Raw genomic sequence first — 24,576 nt, 5'->3', positions numbered from 1 at the left:
CACTCTAGAGCCCCCAAGCCACAACTACTGAGCCCACGTGCCACAACTACTGAAGCCCACGTGCCTAGAGCCCATGCTCCTCAACAAGAGAAGCCACCGCAACGAGAAGCCTGTGCACCGCAACGAAGAGTAGCCCCCGCTTGCCGCAACTAGAGAAAGCCCACGCGCAGCAACGAAGACCCAATGCAGCCAGAAGGAAATAAATAAATATATTAAAAAAAGAAGAAGTTAAAAAAAGGGAAAAAAGGGAACGTTTCAATAAAGTTAAAGTTTAAAAAAAGGGAAAGTTTAGAATACCCACCAAATATCAAAAGTTCCTACACTTCCATAAGAGATGGCTTTGAGACTCCTAGATGCTAAAGAAGATTCTTAGAGTCCTTTAGATAAAAGGAAACTAGTCTCTGAGAAGAAGAATTTTTCTAGTTCTCTAAGAGAAACCTCTTTTATGGACTGTACCACTCAGTATAGGCTAGGGTCTGCTGCAGTAATTTAAAAAAAAAAAATCCCCAAATTTCAGCTACGTGGGTTCAACAAAGATCTATTTCTCACTTATGCTACACATCCTCTGTGGTTTGGCTGGGGGTTTTTCTCCATGGCTCTTCTGGGACTCAGGCTGGCAACAGACACTATCTTGTCATTGCTGGAGGAAAAGGAAGTCTGGAGGGTCTTGCACTGGCAGATCATGCCATGGCCTGGAAATGATGTGTATGCAACACAGATCAAATGCCATACGTCATTTCCTGTCGTATCGCCCCACCCAAGCACAAGGGGGCCGAGCTGTGCATCCTAGTATTGCCCAAAAAAGGCATGAACAAGTAACATCTCAGGAGCACTAATGACTGCCATAGATGTCGTTATAAAGTGTGTGATACAGTGTGCCACATCACAAGTAATAGTGAGTGAGCATCCTATGATTATCTTTTATACAATTGCTTAATAAAGGTGGAAAACATGACGCCAAAGCACAGTCAGGTAAATACCATACTATGTGGGGACAATACAATAAGGCCCAGCATGCAGCTCTGTCAGTCTTGGTTACTGTAAAGTAAAATCCTCCAGGAATAGGCCTCCAGAGGCCAGGGAGGGAAAGTAGAGGAGGGAAGCTGGCTGGTTGACCAAACCGTAGTAAACCACGAAGCATCTGCCCCCTGGAGGGGGTGGTCTACTAACTTTCAGTAGATTTATTGCTATAGGAGGCTGTGAACCTCGGACTACTAGATATTCTGATTTTTTTAAAAAGAACCTGGAAATGTAGGTTTGTTTGTAAAATCTCCAAAGTTAAAAATTTTTAAAAACAATGTGCAAACCAGTCAAAACACGTCTGTCAGCCAGATGTGACCTGTGGATTGCCAATTCATGGAGAAATTCTACGTATGCTGCTGATTCCTTACAGAGGCATTGGTTATGACAATCAACTGAGTAGAGGGAGCGTTGATGTCCCCTTGGGAGAGGGTCACAGAGAGTGAGATCTCACGTAACTACGACACGGGAAATGAAGGGCAAATGCCATCTCATTGGTCTCCCTCAATGTCGAAATCACTGCTGAAGAGGTCTGGGCTTTGTGGGAACCAAACGCCTGCCAAGAAGACTCCAGGGAGGCAGATTCTGAAGCCTGCGAGACCAGGGGCTTTGCCTGTGTTTGTTTACCACTGTGTCCCCAGAATCTCAAAGGAAGTCCAGCAATGGAAGGTACTCAATAAGTATATGTTAACAGAATGTGGGCAGTTGCACGGAACTAATTTAAAACCTGTATCTGCAGAAGGACAACATGTGTGATAGCCTTTTTCACCCACGGACACCAAAAAACAATTGCTTCTTCAGGACATTCTGTACAACCCTAAATGGCTTACTTTGAACAGAACCTTCAGTGCTAAAAAATGGAACTATAACCACATGCCACTTTTTTTTTTTTTTTGCCTTAAAGAAATGATGTCTATAGTAGAAAATTCAGCAGCTTCCTTTTGTTCCCAAGTAGCCCAGCAGGGGTGGGAGGCAAGATAATGGTCCCTCCCATGTAGCTACAAAGATGTGTCACCAAGAGATGGCCAGCAGGGAGAGACCTGAGGGTTGAACCAAGAAGCGGGTAGCTGCAAATGGGGCGTGGACCACAAGCCAGGGAGTGGACAGAACACGGGGTCTCAGTGGATGCTGGCACAGAGAGGTGACAACTCCTAAGGTCCCGCGGAAAGGAGATGTAATCCCAGGAAGAAGAGGGGAAGAGGGGAAGAGGGGAGAAGGAATCCCTGAACTGGCAAAGACTAAGGTGTCACTATTAGGCAGCATGGAAGCTTGAGATGGAAATTAAATTCAATTAAAAAGAAGATAGAGTGATTATTCTCCACCTCCAGTGTGTAGCCTGAGATTTCATACTCCCTGTAAGATTGTCATGGGTCCAGTTCCCTGGGAAGCAGACTCCAAGGTGAGCATAAGGTACAGGAAGTTTACTGGGGGAGCACTCTCTCAGGATCAGTACCTACGGAGGGGGAAAGGAAGCAGGACTGGGCAGGGGAGATGCTCGCTGCCACGATGAAGCCTCGACAAAGGCTTCACCTGATCCCGGGAGTTCTGAAGCCGGGCTGGTCCTTCACAGTTGTCCTGAACTGGGGCAAGGAGCTGAGCTTTTATGCCTCAGTGTTACCTGGTCATTTGATGTGGACCACCCCCGAGAAGGACTATGTGGCTGTGGACAAAAGCCCCTTTCTTCAGCCTTCTGCCAGCAGCCCACCCAGGGCTGGGGGAATGAGCCTGTCAGTCCTGTGGGGCCCAAGGGCGGTGCATTATAGTGCCCATCAATTACCAAGTGAGACAACTTTGTACAGTGTGGCCATCCCTGAAATGGTGCATAATAAGCATGAAATAAATGTCAGTATCACTGCCCTCTTCTCTCCATTCTGAGTGCTGAAGTTCTGTGATTCGGGGAACACAGGCACTCCCCTGGAGCTCCCATTTCAGTCGCAGGGTCTTCTCCATAATGTTTCATGTAATACTCTGATAGTTGGGGCCGTGTATGGACAGACCAAAGTCAAGAACATGGCCTGGAGCAGACTGAAGGAGCAAGTGGAATTAACAAGGCAAGTACGTAAAAAGGGCCATAACAGTGCAAGTTACAATGCAGACCCCCGAATGTGGACACTTTTCCTCTATTTTTCATTTCCTTTGGTCCCAGTTTTTCCAAGGTGTGTTCTCAGAACATCAGTCTGCAGGGATGCTCAGCACTGAAAGGGCTCGACGGGCAAATACGCTGGGAATCACTCATACTCTAATCCCTCGTGAAGATTCTTACATGACCCTACTGAGAAGTCCTGCACAAAAGAAACCTGTTTATCTTGGTAAAACACACATTTATTTGACCACAGGTAATAGCCTTAACATCTCATGGAAACACTACAAGATTCCAAAGGGTTTATGTGTATAAAGCAAGCAATTTACTAATGCGTTTGGTTTTTCTAAATAAATATTCCTTTTTGAAAACATCAGTAACTACATGACCCTCTTGGTGTTTTTTTTTTTTTTAATCTATGGAGGAAAATCTCAGCTGAGGCTATTTCTCTAGAAATGAAGAGACAGTCACATTATAGCAACAGCCAGAGAGGCAGGCTATTAGACATGGAAACAGCTTTAAAATTTGACCTTAACCCCGTAGGAGATATCACTCATTTAAGGACTTCATTTTTCACTAAGATTCTGAAACTGCCTTCTAAAAACCAGCAGTATACCAGTGGCTGGAATTTATAGCTCACCTGGTAGGCGGCAGCTGCTGTCCCAGAATATACTTCACACACACCGTGGTACTTAAGAAGATGCTCAGGCTGAAAGAGGATAAATGATGTGCCCCAGGCCACAGGGACAGAGCTGACCAAAGAGTAGTGTGGTTCCTCAGCCCCTGCTCTGAACTGCCCCTCTTCACCATTCTTTCAGAAACGGATCAATAACAGCAAGGAAGGGCTAAAATCATGCTTAAAATAAAACTAATAAACATATCCCCAAAGAGAGAGTCACTTAAAAAATCGTCACTTGGGAAACTAACACAAATAGTCATATGAACTCTGACCTTTAATACTTGCTGACTTAAACAAAATTGAGTATAGATATTTCAAAGGAGAACTCTATACATTGTTCTGTAACAATAGGGAATCTTAAGTCCATATGTGGAGTAAGTATATACCCCTATTCAGTAGTCCCCAAACATTTGACTGAAAGTTCTGTGTTCTGCTTGTCTGACACTGTTTTAGTTGAAAAAGCTGTCAACTTTCCCAAAGTACTTCAGGTCCTCCCCTCCTGAAAGACAGATCAGAAGGCCGGCTGGTTTTCAAACAGCTGTGTTCTTTTTGAAGTGGCCATGACAAGGACCAGGGCTGCTCTCATACAAACCAGGGGCCACAAGTCGGACTCACCCCCTTGGGTGACCTTCCCTAGCACCTTCCCAGGGCATCCGCTGTGCAGGCAAGTACCTGCCTTCATAGGTGTTTGCACATATGCTTACCGTATACACCTCCGAGCTTTCTCCGCAACCCATTTTTGATTTTATGGCTCATCTTCTCTGAGCTAAGAAGTCTCTGCCAAAATAAGTCACTGGGCCACCCTTCACTTTGGAGGAAATAAAGCTGCGGAAGGCCTGGTCACTAGGAGCTTCTGTTGTCCCAGCAGTCCCTTCTCTTATGTGTGCTTAGGGCGGTGGGAGCACGCGTATATGAAACCCAGTTATTTGAAACCAATGGCCTCAACTTCCTCTATGCACAAAACCTCTTACCAGCTCTGCCATGACTTTCGCTTCCTTCCAGAGCCTTCTCTCTGGTGACCTGTCTCAGAGGCAGTAAAACAGCCCAGAGGCAGGAAAGCAGGGGAGCCTGTCCTCGAATAGACTGAGGATCTCCTGAACCGCCCGGCGGCGCGGACTTGGCTGTGGACCAGCTTTAGTGACTGAGGCAGAGTGATTACTATGCGAGAGAAAGGAACCCGGCTGACCTTCGCTGAAAGGACAAGAAAGATGTGGGATCCATCTGCTTCTCTAGATTGAATGTTAACCTGGTAGTAGGTTCAGAACATTGTGCTGGGTAGAGACTGGGGGTGATTATTTCAAACTATCTGGCTAACAATTAACAAACAAACCCTCGAGGTGTCTGCCCCTGAAAGCTGATTTTACACACACACACACACACACACACACACACACACACACACACACGGTGTAATAGTTGCCAGTTAGGGAGTTTGGAATTGACAAAAAAACAAAAAAAAATTGTAAATCACTATATTGTACACCTGTAACTTATATGATATTGTACATCAACTATACATCAGTAAAAAAGAAAGTGAAACATAAATAAGTAAAAAGAACTGCCACCTAGTGCCAAACCTATACTATTACTCTGATAAATCATCCTGTGTGGCCCTTCAGATTCAGGACTTCAGTCCACCAGCGTCCTTGTTGTAGACTTATTAATGAATATTCATGATGTGCTGAGTATGTGCAGAGCAAGTACTACTGTGTTATACTTACCAGGGTTCAAAGGCACTCATATTAAATAGATATTAGGGACTTCCCTGGTGGCACAGTGGTTAAGAATCCGCCTGCTAATGCGGGGGACATGGGGTCGAGCCCTGGTCTGGGAAGATCCCACGTGCTGTGGAGCAACTAAGCCCATGTACCACAACTACTGAGCCTGCGCTCTAGAGCCCGTGAGCCACAACTACTGAGCCCATGTGCCACAACTACTGAAGCCCGTGTGCCTAGAGCCCGTGCTCCGCAAGAGAAGCCACTGCAATGAGAAGCCTGCGCACCTCAATGAAGAGTAGCCCCCGCTCACTGCAACTAGACAAAGGCCCTGCGCAGCAATGAAGACCCAATGCAGCCAAAAATAAATAAATAAAATAAATAAATTCATTAAAAAAACAGATATTAGTTTGAGCCACATGAAATTGCCTTTTTTGTAGTTAAAAAACTATCAAATATCAACAGTTTCATATGGCTCAGGCTAAATCATTTCTAGGTTCTCTACCTAATGGATTTTCCTCTAGTTTCAAAAGTTACAGGAAGAACGTTTCACAGACAATGAGCAACTTGGAAAATTCCTTCTTTCTGTCATCCTTCCTTCCTCCTCTTCCTTTCATCTCTCAGCAAACACTGATTGACTGTCTTGTAAGAAGAGTCCCTTGGCTGTCAGTCCTATGACGGCGCAGAGCTAAGTAAGGCGCTGCCCTTGACCATGAATGGTTCCTAACTAGCAGGGAGACCAGCCTGAAACAACTTACAGCAGTGCACAACCCGGCTCTCAAGAAGGTGCAGGTGGGACAGATTGGGGGTTGGGGAGCAAGGCAGGAAAGGGGGGCTCAGGAGAGTCCCAAGGAGAGTTCCACAGTCCCTGCCTTGGTTGAGAATTTGCTCTGTGCCAGGCACTGGGTGGCATCAGAGGGGATGAGGGAAGCCTGGGATCCAGCAGGCTTAAAGACCCAGGGGCTCACTTACTGTGCCTGTGACACTGGCCTATCCTGAGCTAATCACAGAGATGTAGGGGTGCAGATGCCTTAGGAGGGGGAGCATTTCTGGCTGTGGAGCCCACGGTGAGCAGTGACCCGGTTCAGGGGTCACAGTGAAGAGAGAACCAAAGGCGAGCCTTACGTAAGGACACATCATCTGGCAGGCACTGCTCCTGCGGCTGCGCCTGCCATTAACTTAGTCACCAGGCACAGCCCTTCTGGGAGGCGGTTATGATTATTTTCACAGGCGGAAACCGAGACGCAGGGAGTATGCATGCTTGTCAAGGGCCACACAGCCACTGGCCCCGGAGCCCATGCACTTAACCACTGAGCTGCACCTTTTGTGTGAGGAGACGTGCCCTTCAGAGGGCACCGCAGAGAGCTTCCGAAGAGAAGGAACCGTGTCACACAAAAGCAGTGGATAGGGGCTTCCCTGGTGGCTCAGTGGTTGAGAGTCCGCCCGCCGATGCAGGGGACACGGGTTCGTGCCCTGGTCCGTGAAGATCCCATATGCCGCGGAGCGGCTAGGCCCGTGAGCCATGGCCGCTGAGCCTGCGCGTCCAGAGCCTGTTCTCCGCAGCGGGAGAGGCCACAACAGTGAGAGGCCCGCGTATTGCCAAAAAAAAAAAAAAAAAAAGCAGTGGATATTCAGAGAACACCTAAGATGTTCCTTGCTGGCATCAATTCATCTTTCTAGAACTTACATCTCTGGAAACTCCTCAAGCTTTCAGGTATAAAGTCCAAACTTTTCAGCCTGCTTTACATGGCCATTCTCCAGCTCACCTAACTCATCAGCCTCCCTTCCCCTACCTGGCTCTCTTGTCTGCCGAGGGCCTTCCTCTTTACAACCCTGTCACTAGGCTCTGCCCACTGTCCTCCCTTTTCTATTTTATTTATTTATTTTTGGCTGCATTGGGTCTTTGTTGCTGCAGGCAGGCTTTCTCTAGTTGTGGCGAGCGGGGGCTACTCTTCGTTGAGGTGCGCAGGCTTCTCATTACGATGGCTTCTCTTGTTGCAGAGCGCGGGCTCTAGGCGCGCAGGCTTCAGTAGTTGTGGCACGCGGGTTCAGTACTTGTGGCTCACGGGCTCTAGAGCGCAGGCTCAGTAGTTGTGGCGCACGGGCTTAGCTGCTCCGTGGCATGTGGGATCTTCCCAGACCAGGGCTCGACCCCGTGTCCCCAGCATTGGCAGGCAGATTCTTAACCACTGCGCCACCAGGGAAGCCCCATGTCTTCCCTTTTCTAGAAGATCCTTCTCTACCAGGCATGGGCCTCTTTCCTTTGTGACTCCATTAGAGCTCTTGACAACAGAAAACAGAAACTCTATCCAAATCGGCACTAGGAAAAAAAAGCTCAAAAGATCCACTTAAGAAAGGAAGAGCCTCTTCCTTATTTTTTTAGCAAAGACCCAGGGGCTCACTTACTGTGCTTGTGACACGGGCCTATCCTGAGCTAGTCACTGTAATTGGCCAGCCTTGAGAAGAACAGTGCTTGACACAGATTAGGTATACAATGGATATTTACTTGTTATTAATTATTGATAGTTAAGAATGAATGAATGAACTCTCCAGTGCAGTGTGCTAAGTGCAAACAGAGTTAAATCTAAGTGACAGTGAGGTGGCCAAAGGAAGGCATGTCCAGGAAGGCTTGGGTGAGGTTAGGGAAGACTTTGTAGGTCAGAAAATGCCTGAGCCTGATCTACAAAGATAGGTAGAGTCCCTTACATCAGGACAGAGGGCTGGCCGAGAGGAGAGGGGGACCACTGCAGAGAGCTGGAGGAGGCTGGGTAAAGGCTGAGGGGCATGAAGCCAGCTGGTGTGCTTAGGAAATGGTAATGGTTCATATGTGCTGGCCTCTTGGACACAGCTGGGGAGAGGAAGTGGATAAGGGCAAAGAGATGTGTGCATGTGTGTGCAGGGTGACAGGGCAAGGGGACAAGGTCATCAAAGTCCCTGTATATAACTCCAAGAAGGTTACTCTCAAGTAGTCAGGAGCTCTTGAAGGGGCTTCCACGTCAAGTCAGCCAGGGGTTGGGTTCCAGTTCACCTGTCAGCTGGGTGGTCATGAATAAGTTACTTCAATCACCCCAATTCCTCCCTCCCAGAGCTACTGTGAGGACGGAACACGCAAAGCACCCCCTCCAGCACCTGCTGCATGACAGATGCTCAATAAATGCTAGTGTTCCTTTTCTTGTCACCTGGTTGATTTTTACACTTAATTTACTGGAGGAAGAAAAAATCCAGTACATTAAAAACTCTGTGTATATCATTTTACAATCCCAGAGTTCAACCAGTGTTTCAAAGCTGGGGGAACTGGGTCATGCGTTACTTCCAGACATTCATGAGGGTAACTATGGCTTCAATTTCCTCTCGTCCCTATTTATTTCATCATGATGTGAAGATGTGGGATGCAGGCTTGCTGCTGAAGCATGTATCTCATACTTGTCACTTTGGGATTTCGGGGAGGTCCACATACAGAGCTTGACAATATTGCCGAATCCCTTTAAAATTCATATAGCTCCAGGCTAAAGATACACAGAGGGATTTTCGAACAGAAATCACAGAGGCAGGCGTATTTGTCTGTAATGAACGACTTGTCTTCTTCAGGAACCCCCTCAGCCAGGCGTATTTCTTCCTAAGAACCAATTAGTCAAGAGCGGCTGATGACTAGAATCACGCCACAGAGAGACAGGAGGACTGACATTTGAAGAGGGAAACAATTCCCAATATAATGCTTTGTTTAGCAGCTTTCAAATTAGACACAAAGCAAGTTAATTTACTTTGTCAGTGTGTAGAGTAGAAAGGACAGCAGCTTTGAAGTCAACCAAGCCACGTTCTAATTAATAGTTCTTAGTGATACAACCTGCAAGTTGCTAGTTCTATGACCCTGGGCCATCCCTGGGCCTCCCCACGCCTAGGGTGTTGTTGGTGGGTTTTTTTTTTTTTTTTTTTTTTTGCTATTTTACTGATAAAGCATAGGAACTCAAAGATTGTTATGAAGCTGAATGAAATAATGTAACTTTATAATGGATTAAAAACTATGCCATGCTTGATAAATGTAAAGTTTTTTGGTAACTATAAATGTCCTATAATCATTCAAGATTAAAAATATTAGAATTATTTTATATCCTGAATTGTTTTACATGGAATTTATGTAAACGGTGATAAACTATAACTAGCCCCACTCTGTTAAGCGCATGCTGGGACATCGATCGCTCACCATTCTGCAGCTTATTTCTGACTCTCAACATGAACATTAAAGGAGGATCTGTGGCACATGACAGTGATTTGACTTCTTAATAATTATTTTAAGCCACCAAGTCACATGAGAGCAATAAAAGTTGCATTTTTAAACTTTAACTTATTCTTCTGATGGCTAGACACCATTAGCGACATAAATGGGGACTAGGTACAAAGTGAATTACTAGCTTTGTGGAAACTTCAAAGTGATTATCTATAAAGAGAGACACACCCAATCGGGACGTTTACAAACTATTGTCATAAAATCCAGCCAGACATTTCATTATTGAGGAACGAGTAATGCCAGTTCTGCAACCTGTTCCAGAGGCAACAGACACAAATCACCTAAGCTGTAGCTTTGACAATCTCACATCCATTAATAACAATGGAAATTATTCAGAAAAACTAAGCATGTGCCGCAACTAAGAAGTCCACATGCTGCAACTAAAAAAAAAAAAAAAAAAAAAAAAATCATGCATGCTGCAACTAAGACCTGGTGCAGCCTAAATAAATAAATAAACTATTTTAAAAAATAAATCAAGACTACAGATTGGAACTTTGACCTTTCTTTCCTCAGGGTCTGCACGTTTCCAATTCATATCCTCTGTTTTACTGATAATCTGGGAGGTCTGGTGTTCAACAGAGGCTCTCTGGGCAGATCCAATACTGCAGATGGGGCTATGTTTCTCCTCATGCTGTTAAAAACAATTTCCTGGCAGAATCAAGAGCAGATAAAAGTCTGGTTTATCAGAGTTCACTAGGACTCTTTAACCGATTGCCATAATCTTATGTAAGTGCATGTCATTATTAAGAAATCTACAAACCCACTTCTTCAGAGCTGCGGGCAAGAGATGGAGAGATGTACTCCGGAGGTGGCTTTGGGGTTATCTCTCAGTCTGCCTGGTAATCCAGGCACCACATTCCTACCCATTTCAGTAAACACTAGATGTCCCTTTTTCTGATTTGATGTTACCATGTAAAAGAAGGATAGTGAGGGTGATTCGATTAAAATGAAAATCGACCCTGAATGTGACTAGTGAGCTTTCTCCATAATGGTGACAAGCAGTGAGTGCAGGATGAAAGTGTGGAGGACAGGGGATGGGGGTGGTGTGAGTTAGAGCTCTTCTGGTTGTAAAGACGCAGACACCTAAACTCAACACAGACATTCCCGTTGCCCAGCTCAAGAGCTAAGCAGGAATGACTTGGTAACCACTGAAACAGGCAGCAGAGCACAGCGGGCCCCAGAGGCAGCTCAGACTGAGTCCTCGGGACTCAGTTTCTTTCTCTCCACTTCCAGGCTACACTTTCTCAGACTCTATGTGGTGGCTAGAAGGCTTTAGCCACCCAGACTCTGCTTCCTGTTGGATCCAGCCCAGCAGAAAAAGGGCAGAAGGGCCTTCTTCCGGGAATTCACAGTGCAAGGCTATTGGTTTCATGGGTTCTGATGACCGCATGCCAACCCTTGAACCAACCAGAGTGGCCATGGACATGTGACCCCTTGGATCAGCCTTGAACCATCAGTCCACCTCTGGGAGCAAAGAAGGACATAAACTGAGAAGGACATAAACTGAGTGGCTCTGGGTGCCATTTCCAATAGAGGGTGCATGGCTCTAGGTGGCAAAAATGACAGCGACTCACTGTGGGGTGGAGGTGGGAAGAGTGGTAAGTCCTGATGAGACAGACGCAAAGCTGGTGGAAGGAGAGGCACTGGAAGAGTAAGAAAGAGGCTGACACCCTGTGCCAGGTCAAGGAAAGAAAATAATGGGATCCCTAAAATGGTGTCTTGTCCTGCCGGAGCTCATTGTCACCATGTCACCTTGAGCTCTGGGTCTCAGCTTCTCATCTGTACAGGGAAGGAAATAAGAGCAGGTCGGTGGCTCTTTATTGGAATATGCATCAGAATTATCTGGAAAGCTGTTTTCAAATGACAGAGGTCCCAGAATCAGTGCTGTTGCCCACCCCCAGGGACAGCCATTGGGAAGAACTCTGAGTCCATAATCAGGGCAACCCCTGCGGTCTCCAAAGGTGGACGGCAGTCCCAGGCGACAGAATCATTTACCTCCCACAGTCAAAGGTGATAAAAGTGGCATAATAACTCCTCCCAAACACCTCCCTGGAGACGTACAGATATAAACTTTAAAAGGTGTGCTTTCTGTCCATCAAACGTCTGCCTAGAGCAGCAGTTCTCCAAGTGTGGTCCACCAATGTTTGGGGGACCCCAAGATCCTCTCAGAGAGTCCGTAATGTCAAAACTATTTTTATCAATTGCCTTTTCCAACCCATTGACGTTGTAAGTAACCTTTAAGAAACTACCATTTGTTAAGCTTTGTTCTATTATTAAAAAAATTTAAAAATTCAAATTTACCTAAAAAGTCTATAAAAACATTCTTCCTTTTCCCAATGACTTATCTGTTTGAGGCCAGAGCTTTTTCCTACACTTCAAAGGAAATAATATATCACCACAGATTGAATACAGAAGCAGGAGTGAGAATCCAGATGTTGTCTATTAAGCCAGACACTTAAGAGATTTACAAAATGTAAAACAACGCCAATATTCTCACTAATTCTTTTTTGTTTTGGAGAATGGGGTTATTTTTCACAAAAATATGTTATTTACACGAATACAGAATGACTTTATTACTGTTATGTTTAAAAGAATTAAATGTTTTCTCAGTTTTACTTTCTAATGCAGTAAATATCAGTAGATATAACTCACATAAACAAAAGCTTTTTGGGATCCCCAGGAATTTGAAAGAGTATAAAAGGGCCCCGAGGCCAAAAAATTTGAGTGACCCAGGACGAGAATTTCAGTGAATCAGGTCATTGGGACCATTTTTATACCTAAACGCCCCAAGCTGGAGGAACTGCCCACCTGCTTACACAAAGAATGAGCCCGAACCACATAACAGACACCCCCTAGCCACTGCATAGCCTGATCTGTGCTATAAAACCCGAGGAAATGGGGACGATTCAGTGGATTCTTGGCCGAACATTTGTTCTTGCTCATTACTCCCACATCTGTTAAGTGTGGTCCTTTGAGATTGCAGTCAGCATGTAACCCTTCTTTCAGCCACTAGATGGCACTGCCTGCATAGAAAATACTTCAGCAAGGGGTACATCGCGCCGTTTTCCAGAGATTTTTGATGGGGATGAATGAGGAAGGTTTGTTTGGACCGTCTTATTCTGACACACACTGAATGTATTAGGATAACTTTCCTTTTTGTTCCTGTAAAGCTCTAACCTTGAGACCACTGATGGCAGGGTACTGGTGAAAAAGAGAAGCTTTCTGATAAAGATAAATCTGGTGTAGAGAACAACCTAACTCATTTTTAGTTATTCCTCCACAGCATGGGTTCTCAGCTTTACCTGCATATCAGAATCACCCAGAGAATATAAACACTAGATGCTCTGCCCTTTTCCCAAGTAGTTAAATCTGTTTTCTGGGGGTGTGGCCCAGGCACTGGTATTTTTGAAAACTCCCCGGTGGGCAGGTAAGGTTGAGAATCCTAGTCCTATAAACTTTGTCATTGAGAAAACCACCCACCAGACCGTAAAGAAGAGATACTGACTTTTTCTTGTCTCTTCATTAAATTCTCTTAATCCTACTACATTTAACTTCCCCCATCATTTAAATTTTAGCCAATAATCTGGGGAAAGGACCCAGGAAAAAAGGAGCAAAGCAAACCTTTGAACCAACTCAGGTAACCAGAACCACCAGAGTTTACTCTCTTAAGAATGTTTACATGGAGAACTTTCTGTGTGGAGGTAAAGGTGAGAAAGAATGCCAGTGCCTAAGTCAGGACATAAAAGAGTCTCAGGGGGCTTCCCTGGTGGCGCAGTGGTTGAGAGTCCGCCTGCCGATGCAGGGGACACGGGTTCGTGCCCCGGTCCGGGAGGATCCCACATGCCGCGGAGCGGCTGGGCCCGTGAGCCGTGGCCGCTGAGCCTGCGCGTCCGGAGCATGTGCTCCGCAACGGGAGAGGCCACAGCAGTGAGAGGCCCACGTACCGTAAAAAAAAAAAAAAAAAAAGTCTCAGAAATATAAGAGGCGTTAGAGAAAGAGGGACAGGAGTCCTTAAAAGAAAATGCTCCCAAGTATCTGACAACCTTTACTTCCCCAACTGACCTTTCATCTAACCAGGGGCTGAGAATTTTAGAATCACCTGGGGAACCTTAAAAACAGAGATGCTTGAGCTTCACCAGTAGAGGCTTTGATTTAGTAAGTCAGGAGGGGTTAACATGTGTCTTTCTTTAAAAAGCTCCTAGGGTGACTCTAACCCGAAGCCGGTTTGAGGACCACTGACCAAGCCAAATCAGCTCTTTTCCACACTGCATGATGAATTCCACACCCTTAGGGGATTCTGATTTAAATAACTCTTGGTAAAACCTGGTTTCATGAGCAAATGTAATCTAAGTTCAAATCCATTCTTACAGCATTATATCGCATTCCACTTTATGACACCGTGTGTGTGAGTAGGAAGATGGATGATCAGAATCATTACTGTACCTGTCACATGTGGGATCTTCCCGGACCGGGGCACAAACCCGTGTCCCCTGCATCGGCAGGCGGACTCTCAACCACTGAGCCACCAGGGAAGCCCTGTACCTGTCACTTTTACTAGCTAAATTATGCTCATCTTCATTTATCCTTTCTCCTGAGAAAAGACTGGTTATGTCAGTTACGTATTATTTCCAAGAGACCTCCTGCGGAACAAATCTACAGGTTCTCCAGACCCTGTAATGTGACTGTGTCTTTTTCAGCCCCTGGACGCTTTCTTTGTGAACAATGCAGGCACCTCCTTTGGCAAATGGATGCCGCATCTCTGCTCGGGGAAGGGCAATGGGCGACACCATGCTTGAATTAACTGTCCTTAATGAAGTTACAAAGCCTCCCCACCCTCTAGGACCAAGACCCCTTCCATAACGGCACAGTGGTGGAGCCCACCCACAAAAAGGGCTACCTCGTCATCTTGCATTAATGCCAATCGTGGCTTCTGAATCTGGTGACTGAACGTTCTACACGAATTAGAACAAGGCTAACACACTTTTATTCTATTTGTTCCTTGCATTGGTTATTCTCTGCCACATCCCATCCCCCCAATTCATTCCCTCCTCGCCTATGGTGGGGAGACTGACTCCTATGGACTGTAACACTGGCTCCCTTGTCCTCTGGCTGCTGGCTGGATTTGTCCAATGGGAGATGCAGGCAAGAGATCAAAGGGTGGGAGGAGAGAGAAGCTGAGATACTTCTTCCCCTGCCCCTTCCCGCTTGAGTGGCGCAGCACCTAAGGGTTGCACCCTTGCTTGACCGTGAGGGTCTCTCTCTATGAGAGTCCTCTCCTGTGGGAGTTCCCTTTTTATGTGAGCTCCCTACCTACAGAAGCCCTTCTCCTGCAGTCTCCCCCTTCTGTGGCAGCCCCCTCCTCTCCCCTCCAGCTCTCATAAGACCCCAGAAACCCAGTGCCTTCCCATAGTCCCTTCAGCACTGGGGAGGTAACAGCTCCCACCGTTGCCAGTCCCTCGGAAAGATCCCTTGTTAATCAAATTCTCTTCAAAATCCCAGTGAATGTGTCTTCTATTTCTTGCTGGGCCCTGACTGCTGGGATACCTTTAAGACTAACTGCAACCTGAATTCATTTTTCACTTTTCAATCATTCACACAGGAGTCCTGGACATATAACTTGTGCTCCTCAAAGATCTTTTAACTTTAAGAGAACTTCTAAGCGGCCGGTTGCTTTAAAGCATTTTTTTCTATCCAAGCCTCTGTGACCTCTAGATGTCTCTGAAATACTCCAGACAAACGAGCTGGACGCCTTAGTCTCCTGTTGTGTAAAACAAAGGGGATGCACAAGATGGTCTCCAAGACCCTCCTCCTCCAGGCTCTAGCTTCTCAGGATGCCACAGCAGGTCAGAGTTTAGCCCAGGGGTGGAAGGAGATGCCCTGAGAGAAAATGGTGGGAGATACTGATGCGCCATCTTGGTGTATTCGAGATACGCTGCTCCTTAGGGTGAGTGTGAACCAATCTGTTCCCTTTTGAAAATTATCCATCTGTTTATTCAACAGTGTTTACTCTGTTGAGTCCTTCATGGGTTGGGCTTTAGAGTTAAGATGTAAACCAAGCAGTGACCTGGGCCTCCAACTGGTCAACCTCTAGAGGAAGAGAGGAGCGTCTAAACCAGGGGTTCTCAAACTTGGGCGTGCACCGGAGCCACCTGGAGGCTTGGTCACACGGCAGCTGGCAGGTGCCGCCCCAGAGGTCCTGACCCAGTAGTGCTGGGGTCGGGGCCCAGCAGGTGAATTTCTAATCAGTCTCTTGGGGAATGTGATGCTGCCAGTCACTGAGGGAGACACTGAGAACCATTGATTTCAATAATTACCTAAGACACACAGCATGTCAAATTATCTTAAAGATTATGTGCAAAACATAAGGTTAAAAAAAGATACAAATGAACTTACTTACAAAACAGAAACAGATTCACAAACATAGAAAACAAACATATGGTTACAAAAGGGGAAGGGGAGAGGGGTAAATTAGGAGTTTGGGATTAACAGACACACTATTATATATAAAATGGAAAAACAAGGAACTACTATATGGCACAGGGAACTATAGTCAGTACCTTGTAATAACCTATAATGGAAAAGAATCTGAAAAAGAATATATATATTTGAATCACTTTGCAGTACACCTGAAGCTAACACAACATTGTAAATCAACTATACTTCAATAAAAAGTTTTTTGTTGTGAAAGTGGTGAGATAGTGGTGAGATGAGATCAATCCTTTAGAGTCGGTGAGGGAGGGTGGGTCCCAGCAGGTTTTATTAGGGAGGCTGTGCTTGTCTCTAAAGGGTGAACAGAAAGCTGAAGATAACAGGAGAGGGAAGGCATGTCAGACAGGGCACAGAGGGAGGGGAGGCGAGGGGCACAGGAACATCTGTAGACCACAGGAAGGCGAGGGAGGCCAGCCTCTGGAGACAGGCTGGGAAAGGCGGGGCCGGACTGCAGTGGGCATCGTCTGGCCCACCATCGACCCCGGGCATCGCTGTGGCTCTCACCTTCCGGCAGTCCGACAGCATGTGTCCTCACCATGATCTCTCACTCCCTGCCCTTGGGCACCCACCTGGTTCTCTGCAGGCACAGCCTGGTGTTTAAGGGACTTAACAGCTCACAAGCACCCCTCAGCCAACAGAGGTCAGGGGGTGGTGGGCAAATACCACCCCCCTTTCTGTTCCTCCCAGGAGCAGTTCTACATGGCTCCTTGGAAGGTGCCCAACTCCATAATCTGCATTTCCACTGGCTTCTCTCCTTGTCTGTTTCACTATCCCTCCTGCTCCCTGGCTGCCATCCCAAATTACCAACGCACCCAGCCCTTGCCTCAGGCTCTGCATCCAGGGGAGCCTGGGCTTAGATGGGCTGCAAATGTCCTGCTGAGGAATCTGAACTCTGTCCTGTAGACAAAGCCAATCAGATGGTTTCCAAGATGAAAACAACAGCAAGAGCAACACTCTGATGAGTGAAAAGTCACCAAGGGGCACCAGCCATTGGGGGCCATCATGGGACTGGTGGGGAGAACCACTCAGGATGAGCTGAATCCACTGTTGAGGCTTCTCAGTAAGTGAGGCCTGGAGATTTGTGCCCTGGGGAGGCGTGGGGGGGCACTTCCTGTTGCTCCAGGAGTATGGAGAAAAATGTAATATGGTATTAGGCAAAGATATCTTGCAGGCCAGCTGATCCCTATGGTGGAAACAGTGAAATAAAAGACGAAAGGTTCACCCTGGATGTAAAGAAAATAATTATTTCTAAAAGAAAATAAATGGTGGGGTGGAGGTTGGAGATCATTCCTCTCTGAAACACTCATCTATACAGGAGGACAGAGCCCTTCACTCCAGAAAAGGTCTCTCTCTTGGTTTCACAGCAAGACGAGCAGAAACGAAAAAGGTTTCCTCGCTGCTGTAGGAAAGCAAGAGGAATCTGGGAGCTGGCCTGGGGCGGCTTGAGAAAGGAGAGTGGGGTGGGGTGGAAGGGCATGAAAAATGGGGGGAGGGCTGGACAAAACCCCAGGGGAGCACTGCTGAGGGGTCTATAGGTGGTCAGGGGCCAAGATCAGGGAGGGAGCAACAGTCACCCCATTTCCAGGGACAGTCATGCCGTAGGCTTTATTTGCTAATTTAGTTCTGTGCTAAATTACTATCTTCTAGTCCCCAACCTTCAGCAAAAGGCTTCTAAATACAGACTCCTTGCTAACAATCCAAAGGAGAAATGAAAGAATAAAAAGAGCTATCAGGATGGGGAAGGGGGCCAGTGAGAAGGGATGGGAAAACAGTGTGGGTCCAGAGGGCTGGAACTGTATATGTGTGTGTGTGATACACTGAGTAGAGAAGAGGTTTTACGGAGGGTTTGCTCTAACGTATGTGAATTTAGGACATGATGAATTTTGCTTTCTTATTTAATTTTCTGAATGGGATCCTGCATTTATCATGATTCAAAATTCAAAGAGTATGAAATAGCAGCAGGAGTCTCCTTCCCTCCCTTACATCTTAGGCACCCCCGTCCCCTCCACACTGGCAACCCTGATATTAGCTCTTGCATCCTTCAAGGGATGTTCTATGATTTTGCAAGAAAAAAATGTGTAAAATCTTTTTTTCTTGTTTACACAAATGAAACCATACTGCCCATACTATAGTATATTTGATTTTGCATTTGATAACTCTGGGTAATCTTTTCAAACTGGTCCATATGAGAGCATCCTCATTCTTTTCTGTGGTTGCATAATATTCCTGTACATTGGTGTACCATAATTCATATAAGCAATCCAATCCCCAACTGATGGGCATTTAGGTTGTTTTCTGATGTTTGCAATTATAAAAAATAGTGAAATGAATAATGGTAAACTATAATATATTCTTAAATGTGCTTGTATTGTATCAAGAATACAGATGATTTTTCTCCAGTAAAGCATAAATGCAATTTAATCCAGCAAGCCAAATTTACTTAATAAATGTGCTATTGAAAATATTGTTGTCACATATATTTGATTCAGTTGGGTATCGTTTACAAGGCAGTTTAGTTATTAGAGCTATTGATAGCAGTGTATTTTCAAAAGCACATCACGTAAATATTAAGGGATTCTTACTATCAATTGACTTAGGATGGTCAAAAGCAAGAGTGTTTGCTTAAGGCAATAAGGGCAATAAGAACAGAATGAGGTCCAGCTGCTCCATAGATTTAAGAAGCTTTGAACTTGGAGTTAGGAAGTGTGGGTCTGATTCCTCATCCTGCTATTGTGACTTTTTCAATAAAGTGGGGATAATGATTCCTGCCCTATGTACCTGGCAAAGTTGTTCTGAGGATAAAATGGGAAGCTATTTCACATGCGTGAAATCTGTTTACGAACTGCAAATGTCTGAACCAATGTTAAATCCTGTTATTCTTACATTGCTTACAGCACCAGTTTTGGAGGTCAGTAGACAATCCATCTACAGAATAAATTCTGAAATAAGTTTCATAAAAGAAATGACACTGGGGGCTTCCCTGGTGGCGCAGTGTTTGAGAATCTGCCTGCCAATGCAGGGGATATGGGTTCGAGCCCTGGTCTGGGAAGATCCCACATGCGGCGGAGCAACTGGGCCCCTGAGCCACAACTAATGAGCCTGCGCGTCTGGAGCGTGTGCTCCGCAACAAGAGAGGCCGCGACAGTGCGAGGCCCGCACACCGTGATGAGGAGTGGCCCCCGCTTACCACAACTAGAGAAAGCCCTCGCACAGAAATGAAGACCCAACACAGCCAAAAATAAATAAATTAAAAAAAAGAAAGAAATGACACTGGGCATGACCATTTTAATTAAATACATGAAACGGTGGCCCTTATAGATCATAATGTTTTTTTTTTTTTTTCAAAACGATCATAATGTTTTAAAAATCAATTAAACAATCAGAAAGAAATCAGATCCCTATTGGCTAACAACCACAACATTTTTTTTTTTGCACCCTCCCCTCTCCCCTCCTCATCTGCAGTTATTAAAATCAAGTTCATTGCTAACCATCTTGACAGGAGGTAAATCTGGAAACAGCTCAAATCTGATGGGGTAGGTAATATCTTTTTGCCAATTTACACTGTTAATATTCTCAGATTTACAGGTAACATAGTCTCTCTGGATTCATTAGGAAATGAGCAATAAAATAAACGGGCGGATGGAGTTTAAGTACTCTGGAAAATGAAATGCTGGGCTGTATGGATTTGAGAAGTATTAGGAAACCTACCCATTTCACTCATTAAAACCTTCAAGACGTGCCACTACCGAAGCAGACAGGTGCCGCGGACATTCTCAGTCAATCCACTCAAGCTTCTGCCACCTCTTTTCTAGTTACTGTCTCCATGGCAGCAGTCCACTGACCTGCCCTTAAGGGAAATGGAATTTCTGGCAAGACTGAGACTTGGTAATTCCACTTGTCAATACAGGTCAGAGAGAAACAGATGGAGGCGTACCAAGTTACTTCACAAATCCAGTAACAAAATGAGCGACCCCTGGCAAATGACCAGACCCAGTATTCGGAGTGTCCTCCAGGAAAGCCAAACACGGCATCATCAGCATCTAAGAAACACGCACCACCAACACCTGTCCATCAAACCTTTCACTGAGTTTGGACTTTCTCTTTCAACATTTTCTTTATTTACCTTTTCCTAAAAAGGTAAAAGTATACTGGGTGGCTCACTCAAAGTGATTATTAATCTGATTATTAATTTCCTCCCAAATTTAATCTTAATAAATAAATACAAAATGATCTACAAGAAATGACATATTTTGTCGTGTAAATTTCCTTATGGGACTATCATCTAGAAATATCAGTTTCCAGTGACCCAACTTCCCTCGTGGCGGAGGGCAGAAATCGGTGAATGTCAATTCCAACACCCAGGATCTAAACTCTCATCCCAACTACACAAGAGTCACTTCCTACTCACCTCTTTTCCTGGAAATGTTCTAGTGTGTCGCCTGCAGTTGTAACAGATTGCCTTTATGGTGGCATCACTCTCCAATTCAGAAATATAAACACCACTTCAGAGATTTATTTTACAATTCATCCTCTGATTTGTCATGGCTAGGAAGGTCAGCTTCCAGATTTTCTATTCTAAATTACTTTTCAACAGATTTGGCAAACAGAGTAAGGAACGGCTTTTGCCTGGACGGGAACAAACTCTGAAAGTTGGGACCCAAGTTCTCTCTCTCTCTTTTGTTGAAATGTAAACAACCAGAAACCCCACCACTTCCCAAATCAATTATTTGCAAAAGAATAAACAGGTGCTTTGGAGACTCTGGAGTTATAAAAAGAAAATGGCAAATGATTTTTTTCATGAGCCAGCTGCTCATCTGACATGATTCTGAGGAAGGTTCTCCTAGGCTCTAAAGCTTAATTAGCAAATCAATTAAGATCCTCCCCTGTCTGCCAACAGAACCGCCTGCCATCCTCTGCTCTCCTCATTTCAGTGCTTTCTGGTGCATCCCCGTCGCCAAAGCCGGAGCCCAATCAGTCGACCTGAGGTTCCTTTGCTTTCTGCTAACACTGGACAACAGGAGGACGAAGGGGGCCATTCCAGTTTAATTAAGGATTAGTAACCACCAGAAGTAGCAGTGCTCGCCCTGCTTATTGACATCTGCCCCAGTCCAAGCTCGCCTTAGAAGCTGGGCTCAGCACAGACTCAGTGGGGGCTGACTGGCGTGGCTGGCTGTCACTTTCTTTCAGTGGAAAACAGACAGGACCAGGCAAAGCAGATGGTTCCTAAAGAGGCACATCCAAAAAATCTGCTAGCAAACTGCGGTGGTGTCTTTCAAATAAACAGCAGCTTACTGGAGAGGAAAATCAGATCTTCCTCGCCACATCCTGCCGTGATGCAACCACCTTGAATATCACCCACTTAGGAGCTTCTAATCCTCGGTGAGGCATAATAACTCCTCCTTTGGGACAAAGGATAGCCTGTCTATCCAAGCCTCCCAGAGACAGCCATCATCACCGCTAATGCTCCCATCTCCGTCAGTAAAATCCGTTATCTAGGTAAAACCACCTTCAAGAGACGGCTGACCTGTGGATCACGCAGGGTCACCCAGTCCTGAGAGAAGGAAATGCAAATACCATGTATCTGGCCAGCTGGGTGGACTAGAGATGGAGCCAGTAACACCTCAAATGGCAATTAAAAAGCAAGTGACTAGTTTCATCATAAAACATTAAGGGGACTGTCTCTTCCTTTCAAACTCCAAATAAACGCACAGATAATTATCTGTGGAAGTCTCGGCTCTGACCGCATGAGTTGGGGCAAATCATCAAACATTTCTGGACGTCACTGTCCTCATCTGTAAAATGAGGGGGTTGAACTGAAAGATGTCCAAGGTCCCTTTTAGCATGAAAATTCTAAAGTTCTTTCGGTGGAGGTGGGGTGGTCTCCTACAACATACTGGCAAATCACATATAGAATTAATCGTCCGGTTTTTCAGCATAGATTAAAAAAAGAGAGACTGTTTTTGTCCCTCGCGTCGCTTACCTTTTCAACCGCTGTGTGTTCTTCATTTGTGACGCTGGCTTTTCTTGATTCGTTTTTAGATCTGCTTAGCCTCCTGGATACTTTTTCTCTGAGTAAAGTGGCATATCCAATGTGTTCATAGATGGGATTTGTTGTCATTTTGGAAATGTATTCAGACGCTTTTGTTTCTATGTACAGCGTTATCAAGCCATCTGTGACCAGATCGTGAATCGATTCAAACCTCTTCTCACCCACAAAGTGTTTTCCATCATAGAAGAGCCTGTAGTTCAAGGTCTGGTTTCCAAACCTGCCCATGAGGAAGGAGAAATCACAGTAGTGTTAGAAATCACAGTAGTGTTAGAGTGGCAATGGCAGCTAAAACTTCCCAAGAGTGTACTGAATGCCAGGCACTGGGCTAAGCCCTTGGACATGATTTTCCCCATTAAGTTATCATGGAGACCCGTTGAGACAGGTGCAATTATTATCCCTGTTTGACTGCTGAGGAAACTGAGCCTTGAAAAGATGGGGTACCTGATTGAGGCTACATCCTTGGAAAGAGGCAAAGGTGGGTTTAACCCTAGCCGGCCATATGGCATCATTTGGTCCTAGAAATCACTAAGGCCATTGGGTCATAATCATTCTCATTTGTAAAAGTCAGGGAGTACTGCCTGATTTACAGATATCTTACATAAATTTCTTAATGGGAACTAGCCATGCCCCTCCACCCCCTCCCCTGTACCAGGCAATTACCTCTGCAAGGGAAGCTATCACCACTGGCCTGATGTCCTTTTATTATTACATCTTTAACCACTATCAGTAAAGCACCCCATGCCTCTCACCCCAGTTGGTCCAACAGAAGGGAAACAGGGGAGCTGTGTGGAGCTCCCTGCTTGAACGCCAGAGCCAGCATTCCAGTAACCTAATCATTAGGGTGCTCTCCCTTTAGTTCTGATTGTTCCCTCTTGGCCTTGGTCCTATATCTCACAGCCCCTGCTTGGCTCCCCACTGGGACTGTCAACTCCTGCTGCTGGGATGCTGGGAAGCTGGGAAAATACTTTGCATCTCTAGGGCACTTGCTACTCTTGAAGTGCTTCCCCATAATGACATCACTGAAGATATGCCATCCCCAGTCGCAACCTGGAAAGCATCGACAATTCCACAATCACAGCATCGAGATGGTGGGTTGAACACACCTTTGTGGGCTGACCTGGGAAGTGTTTCTTTCTTTCTTTTTTTTTAATACATTTATTTATTTATTTTCTTATGGCTGCGTCGGGTCTTCGTTGCTGCGCACGGGCTTTCTCTAGTTGAGGCGAGAGGGGGCTACTCTTAGTTGCGTGCGCGGGCTTCTCGTTGCAGAGCACGGGCTCTAGGCACGTGGGATTCAGTAGTTGTGGCACGTGGGTTCAGTAGTTGTGGCTTGCGGGCTCTAGAGCATGCTGTCCCCTGCATTGGCAGGCAGACTCCCAACCACTCTGCCACCAGGGAAGGCCCTGGGAAGTGTTTCATTGATACCATTTCTTCCATGGAGAAAGAGCTTCCCAATTCCAAAGAGTTCACAAATGAACTTTTGGAAGACAATCCAATTCTGAAATTGAAAACCTTCACCAAACCTTATAGGATTGCCATGAGGATCAAAGGACATAAAATATTTGATCCAGGTTAGGAAGGTGCAGTAAATGCAATGCCTTTTGGGTGCTGTGATTTTTATTTTCTTTTATTTTTTGTTTAACATCTTTATTGGAGTATAATTGCTTTACAATGGTGTGTGAGTTTCTGCTTTATAACAAAGTGAATCAGCTATACATATACATATATCCCCATATCTCCTCCCTCTTGCGTCTCCCTCCCACCCTCCCTATCCCACCCCCTAGGTGGTCACAAAGCACCGAGCTGATCTCCCTGTGCTATGTGGTTGCTTCCCACTAGCTATTTTACATTTGATGGTGTATATATGTCCATGCCACTCTCTCACTTCGTCCCAGCTTACCCTTCCCCCTCCCTGTGTCCTAAGTCCATTCTCTACGTCGGCATCTTTATTCCTGTCCTGCCCCTAGGTTTTTCAGAACCATATATATATATATATTTTAGATTCCATATATGTGCATTAGCATACGGTATTTGTTTTTCTCTTTCTGACTTAATTCACTCTGTATGACAGACTCTAGGTCCATTCATCTCACTACAAATAACTCAATTTCGTTTCTTTAAATGGCTGAATAATATTCCATTGTATATATGTGCCACATCTTCTTTACCCACTCATCTCTCAGTGGACACTTAGGTTGCTTCCATATCCTGGCTACTGTAAATAGTGTTGCAATGAACATTGTGGTACATGACTCTTTT

At 45.4% G+C, this 24,576-nt stretch overlaps 1 protein-coding gene across 1 annotated transcript in view; it reads right to left on the bottom strand.

Moving 5' to 3' along the window:
- CHN2 (chimerin 2) overlaps positions 1 to 24,576 on the bottom strand; it is a 327,241-nt gene that overhangs the window by 97,651 nt on the left and 205,014 nt on the right. Inside the window, exon 6 of the mRNA XM_060020659.1 lies at positions 22,249 to 22,534. Within this exon, the coding sequence (XP_059876642.1) occupies positions 22,249 to 22,534 (286 nt within the window). The remainder of the gene's footprint in view (positions 1 to 22,248; positions 22,535 to 24,576) is intronic.

The sequence above is a fragment of the Delphinus delphis genome, chromosome 9 (genome assembly GCF_949987515.2).
Source record: "Delphinus delphis chromosome 9, mDelDel1.2, whole genome shotgun sequence".
NCBI lineage: Eukaryota > Metazoa > Chordata > Mammalia > Artiodactyla > Delphinidae > Delphinus > Delphinus delphis.
This window is presented reverse-complemented; position numbering and strand designations above follow the sequence as displayed.